The sequence below is a fragment of the Gymnodraco acuticeps genome, unplaced genomic scaffold (assembly GCF_902827175.1).
Source record: "Gymnodraco acuticeps unplaced genomic scaffold, fGymAcu1.1, whole genome shotgun sequence".
In the NCBI taxonomy this organism is placed as follows: domain Eukaryota; kingdom Metazoa; phylum Chordata; class Actinopteri; order Perciformes; family Bathydraconidae; genus Gymnodraco; species Gymnodraco acuticeps.
This window is the reverse complement of record NW_022991123.1, coordinates 168678-174635: the sequence shown is the minus strand read 5'-3', so window position 1 is coordinate 174635 and position 5958 is coordinate 168678. Positions and strand designations below refer to the sequence as shown.

Sequence of the window (5958 nt, the reverse complement as noted above, 5' to 3'; positions counted from 1 at the left end):
GGCAAACCCAGACAACACACCACGTAGCTTTACGGAGCCAAAGCGGCAAATATGTCTTACCTTTGCTGTTTTTCTGATCAAAAGTTGTGTTCAATGGCGTCCTCTCCACTTTCAGAGGAAAGGTCAGAGGAACTCAAATACATGCTGGACTCCAGAGAGCATTCCGTGTCAGACCCCCCCTCGAAGTTTGTGTCTTCTTCAGATGAGTCCTGCAGCTCGCTGGCAGATGAAGGCAGCATGATTATTTCTAAAGTCTTCTTCATTTTTGTTCCTTCTCTTTGCTCCAGGTCTTTCTCCTTCTCTGCTCTCTAAAGAAATAAGCCCTTGGTCAAACTGCATGTTTGTCTTTGGCAGCTAGGTGCATAAACACACTAACAGTTGTTTTTGAGTAATCAAGCAGCTCTTCAAAGACACATCAAACACATCCCTCAAAAGACGCCCTTTTTTTACTCATGAAATGATCCGTGCATGCTTACATATCTCACACACGCGCACACGCACACACACACACACACACACACACACACACAGAGGGAGGAGAGTAGAGGTGTGTGCTGTTGTGCACAGGCCTAAGAAATAGTCTTTCTACCACCTGAGAGAGAGCACCAGGTCACATACTGCAGGACCTGCTGGTCTGCTGCTGGAAATGAAACACACACACACCACTCTCGGGCCCCCTGGTTGTCACACGGCTCCATAATATAACTGGCAAAAATGTAAGAATTTCATGCATCGGCCTACAGTGGGAAAATGGTTGAATCTGGTGTAGTAGACATTTCAAATATCACTACTTTTCTTCTAAATGAAATGCTGACATTACAAAATGCATGGTTTTATACTGCAATGGCAGTGAGATCAAAAAATGTGGTTTGAATGGAAGTCAATTAGGCATTTTTGTCCACGAAGGTGTCCAGAGGTAGTATCTGACACTACGTAAAAAATAATAATTCAGTCAAATCAACTTTGTTGCTAATCTTTGACATATCCAAGACTCTAATAATCACCAACGTTTTGAGCACGTTAGAAGTTGTTTAAGAGATTCATGAAAAAAACAGGATGACAAAATATTGATGCATGGATTTAATAGCAGTTTTTTGGGCGTGTACATTTTTGCCACTAAGGTGTCTAGAGGTTGCAAAATGCATCACGAGAGTATATAAAACATGTAAGAGCAAACGACAATGGATTTAAAAAGATGCAAAATGCCATGCCAAAAGCTGTAACACAGCTGAAATTATCACTAAATAAAAATTAAAAAAGTCGGGGGAAATGCCTGAGGAGGGCATAAGGGTTAATAGAGACAATCCAAAACAAAATGAATGGACTGTTATCAGGCCACATTAGTTGTATTTTGTGAGACTTACATTAGGTTACTTGAATGGTTTAAAAGGTCATTTCTAATTGCAATGGAAGACACTTTAAAAGTAGTACTCCTACCCCGAGTACTAGGGGTAGGAGTACTACTAGGGGTAGGAGTACTACTAGGCGTAAGCTTGGTAAATCTTTTCAACCATTATGTTGAAAATATTTACCAAGCTTTGAATGTAGTGGCCTGTCTCCTGTGTGGATTCTCTGGTGTCTCTCAAGTAATGAACTATAGTTACAATCTTTTCTACATTTGTTATATTTTAAAGGCTGTTAACCCGAGTCAGTAACAGTGTTAAACAGTAACAGTGCAACTCTGACAAATTTGTGTTGTTTACATTATTATATTGAACTTATGGACGTTGATTCTGTTGTTTTGGCTCTGCATGTCCAGTTGACCCTGGTCCTGTCTCATTTCTGGGATTCCCCTCCTCGACTCCTATCCTCGTGTCTTAGTCCCGCCCACAGGAGATGCGAGCGGAGGAGTCGAGGAGAGAGGAGGGGAAGCAGCAGGCGGTTAGAGAAATGAGAACTCCTCTCCTCTGAGCGGTCATTTTAAAGAGACGTCCATTAATGATGACAGGAGGCACAGCAGCACTCTGTCTGATGGACAGATGTGTTCATGACCACTTATATATTTACTTTGATTCATTCACAGTGCGGTATAATGAGACAATAACAGGCTACAGATCCGGACACACACACACATATATATGTATATATTTATATAAATATATACAATTTCAGAATCAAACAAGTATGAGAGCACTCTCATAATAACGTAACACTATCCGAGACTGGATATATCCCACCCCCTCTCCCCCCTCTGGTCGCTACAATGAGGAAAATAAATTACGGGTGGAATGTTTTATTTATGTACAAGTATTAAAAGTAAGCAGAGGACACCAAACCAACTGAGACCTGTCTGTCCGCTGCATCTACGCACACACTGTACCACACACACCTACAGCTCCTAAAGCATATAATCAGGCTACAGCCGTTGTGTACTTTATTATGTGAAGCACTTTTTAGAAAAATATTGACTCTTTGTTTGTAGATATCTACTAAACTAAAGCAAATAAAGAGAGTAGGCCTGTTATACTGAGTGATATATATTATACACACTGCTCTGCTTTCTGCACGGACCTCACAGCTGTTCTCTCTGTAAACATCGCGTCGCGATGAAAGCAGTTAATAAAATCATATCCAGGGGATGCATGCAGAGCTGTCATTGGCTGAGATAAGTCCGGCAGTGCGTCACGACTCTTTTAAACATCTCTGTTGCCGGAAATGCATCCACTTGAGAGGACCGTGGAGGACACATCCTCGATTATAGCTCCTCTAGAGAGCCTCCTCGACGCTCGATCCTCCAAGTGCATTTAGAGAAATTAGATGTCCTTCAACATGGCGCACTGAAATTCATTTACGGGTCACTACTGGAGGAGTCGAGGAGGGGAAATCCCAGAAATAAGACACGGCCCCAGAGTCTTGCTCGCCTCCTTCCTGATCTTGGCTCTCAGCTACATGAGAGTTGTGAGGGAGGAACTGGTGCTCACCCTCCTCCTCAGTAGCAGTCAACATGAAGGCATCAGTGTCCTGCTCCAGTCCAAGCTGCTCTCCCTCCGGACTGGTGCACAGCTCCTCCTGCTCCTCTTCAATCAGTGGAGGCTCTGTGCTGCAGGGATTCAACGTTTCCCCTGTGTGTGTTCCTGTGTGGCTTCCCAAGTTACTACTGAATATGGCATTTTTACCGGACACGTTTCCCACATGTTTTGCAAGATCATGGCTTCCCCTCATGTGGAATTTCAGATGATTTTTCAAAGCTGATGATCGACAGAAACCTTGTCCACACATTTGACACGAAAATGGCTTCTCCCCTGTGTGAATTCTCACATGCTCTTTCAAGTGACTATTTTTTTTGAAAGCTTTCCCACACATTTGGCAGGAAAATGGCTTCTCCCCTGTGTGGATTCTCATATGCGCTATCAAGTTACTATTTTGTCTGAACGTTTTCCCACACATTTGGCATGAATATGGCCTCTCACCTGTGTGGATTCTTGTATGAATGATTAATTCTGATTTATTAGCAAATATTTTCTCACAAATGTTGCAAGAAAGTGTTTTTTTTATTGTGTGGATTTTCAGATGTTTGTCCAGTGATGATTTTTCCTGGAAATACATTCCATATGTATCACATTTTAAAGACTGTTGAGTATCACTGTGCATCTCTGACAAGTTCATGTTGTTTACATCTTTACTTTGACTTTTGCCTTTGTGATGTGGTTTTGGCTCTGCATGTCCAGTTGATCCTGAGTCTTGCTCGCCTCCTTCCTGATCTTGGCTCTCAGCTACATGAGAGTTGTGAGAGAAGAGCTGGTGCTCACTTTCCTCCTTGGTAGCAGTCAACATGAAGGCATCAGTGTCCTGCTCCAGTCCAAGCTGCTCTCCCTCCGGACTGGTGCACAGCTCCTCCTGCTCCTCTTTAATCTGTGGAGGCTCTGGGTCCTCTTGGTCCAGACTGGAGTTCCTCTCCTGAATACAGAGCTCAGAGAGAACCTGCTCCTCACAGACAGGATGCTGTGGGAGCTCTGGAGGGACAGAGAACACATAACATAGGATAATGCTGTACACATAATGGAACTTAAGTAAAAGCAACGTTGCGAATGTCTATGTTTTCTGTTAATGCAGTTAGTACGTGTTACCTACCTATCCTGTGTATATTTATTTCCGGTTTCAAAACGACATCCAGCAGTCTCCGCTGCCGTCTGATCTCCTCCTCGTAATTTACGATAGTTTTCTGAAAAACTGCAAATATTTCTTCAGCAGCAGCAGAGAGTCGCTCGTTAACAAACTCTCTCAAAAAGTCAACTGAAGACATTGTGGCCATAATAGAAGTGATTGTTTCACCACATGAAAATAATACAACATTAGTTGACTCAATACATCGAAAGCGCTGAGCTAACGGTAAAAGCGTTTATTGTTTACTTCCGCTGCATGTTTTCTTCTTCTACTTCTTATTTAATTGGCATTTGTGAGCAACGATGTAGTGGTTTACCGCCCCCTACTGGGCTGGAGTGTACAGAAGTCAGGATTAATAATAAAAACTGAAAAAATAAGTGTCCACTTGTATTCATGGAAATGAATCCAAACCAGAGAATGCAATTCCTGAAGAAATTGCTAGTGGGAATGCTTTATGCTGAAAAGATGACGCTAAACTGCTATGCTGAAATGTAATGTGTAAGAATAAAGTGAAGAATTTAGATTGAACACTGGGGGCTTGAATATGTGAAGAGAGAAGAAAATATAGTAAAAAGGCTTGGAAAAGCAGAATATTTGAACTGCAAACTTTTGAACTAACTTGATTGTGAATGATCTGTCGCCATGCCAACGGCATTTGATGACATCCCATAATACGCTTAGATCGTTGCATCGTTACCAAACCTGTGAAGTTTTGGGCCATTTGGACAATTTTCACTAGAGTTATGAAAAAACCGTGTTTCATGGCGAGCATTGTGTTGCCATGGCAACGGCATTTGAAGAAATCTCAAAACTGTCCCGTAGATGTCTTCACGGCTGGACTGTTAGCACACATGTGAAGTTTGAGCACTTTTTTAACATTTTCATAGGAGTTATAGTGACATCGTCTTTTATTTCCATGGAAACGGCATATGATGAAACCCCATAATTGACGTAGAGCCGTTGAGGGCTGAACCGTTAACCATTATCTGAAGTGTGGTGCTGTTTTGACCCTTTTCATAGGCGTTACGACAACATTGTGTTTTATGGCGAGGGATGCGTTTCCATGGAAACGGCATATGGTGAGATGTCAGATTTGACGTAGAGCTGTTGAGGCATGGAGAGGTGATATACAGGTGAAGATTGTGGGACGACCGGACCGTGTCCATTGGAGCTACAGCGACATCGTGTTTTATGGTGAGGGATGCGTTTCCATGGAAACGGCATATGATGACACCCCATAATTGACGTAGAGCTGTTGAGGGCAGGACCATTAACCATTATCTGATGTCTGCTGCTCTGAGCATGTCAGTTGGAGTGACATCATCGTGTTCCATGACACAGGTGTTTATATTTGAGCTAACGACGTGTCCAGAGATCAAATGTTTCCATGGTGATCAAATAAATGTGGCAAAGGCTCAAATTTGTTGAACAACACATTTGTAACAGGTTTGTTAATTGACCAAAAAATATGAACAGTTGGAAGATTGAAAATGGGATTATTATTAGGATTATTTGTAGGTCATTGAAAAGTAGAATCATTTAAAAAGATGTGGACATTGAAGTTTATATTTTAGAAAAGCTGACACTGTAGTACATCACTGGTTTTAAAAGTGATTTATAAGAGTCATGTTTAAAGATGTGCAATACTTAAAATGTTCATAAAGGTCCTCTGAGTGTGTGTCATTAGTTAGCTGATAAAATGTTAGGGATAAATACCTTGACATATTGACTACAAGAGCTTGAATCAAACAAGCAACCTTGTATTTGAAAGATTAACTCACATAACAACAGTCATACCTGGTATATAAGTGGTGTGGCTGAGTACTTTAAAGGGTTCATGAATAGAGGGGACTT

At 41.7% G+C, this 5958-nt stretch overlaps 1 protein-coding gene across 2 annotated transcripts; it reads right to left on the bottom strand.

Moving 5' to 3' along the window:
* Positions 1-2559: 2559 nt before the first annotated feature.
* Positions 2560-4359, bottom strand: LOC117560266 (zinc finger protein 251-like). Of its 2 annotated transcripts, XM_034237128.1 has the most exons (3): positions 4072-4359; positions 3844-3953; positions 2560-3015 (listed from the first exon to the last, which is right to left on the bottom strand). In XM_034237128.1, the coding sequence occupies exons 1-3, from the start codon at positions 4250-4252 to the stop codon at positions 2785-2787; spliced, it is 522 nt and encodes a 173-aa protein (XP_034093019.1). In that variant the 5' UTR covers positions 4253-4359; the 3' UTR covers positions 2560-2784. The 2 variants fall into 2 exon arrangements, with proteins under 2 accessions (XP_034093019.1, XP_034093018.1); XM_034237127.1 differs by having other exon boundaries at positions 2594-3953.
* Positions 4360-5958: the final 1599 nt, after the last annotated feature.

Bases quoted from the DNA above. Each gene is read 5' to 3' on its own strand.
- LOC117560266 (XM_034237127.1), bottom strand. From the start codon at position 4,252: ATGGCCACAATGTCTTCAGTTGACTTTTTGAGAGAGTTTGTTAACGAG. The intron at 3,954-4,071 runs GTAGGTAACACG...CTGTCCCTCCAG, and splicing joins AATAAATATACACAGGATAG to AGCTCCCACAGCATCCTGTC.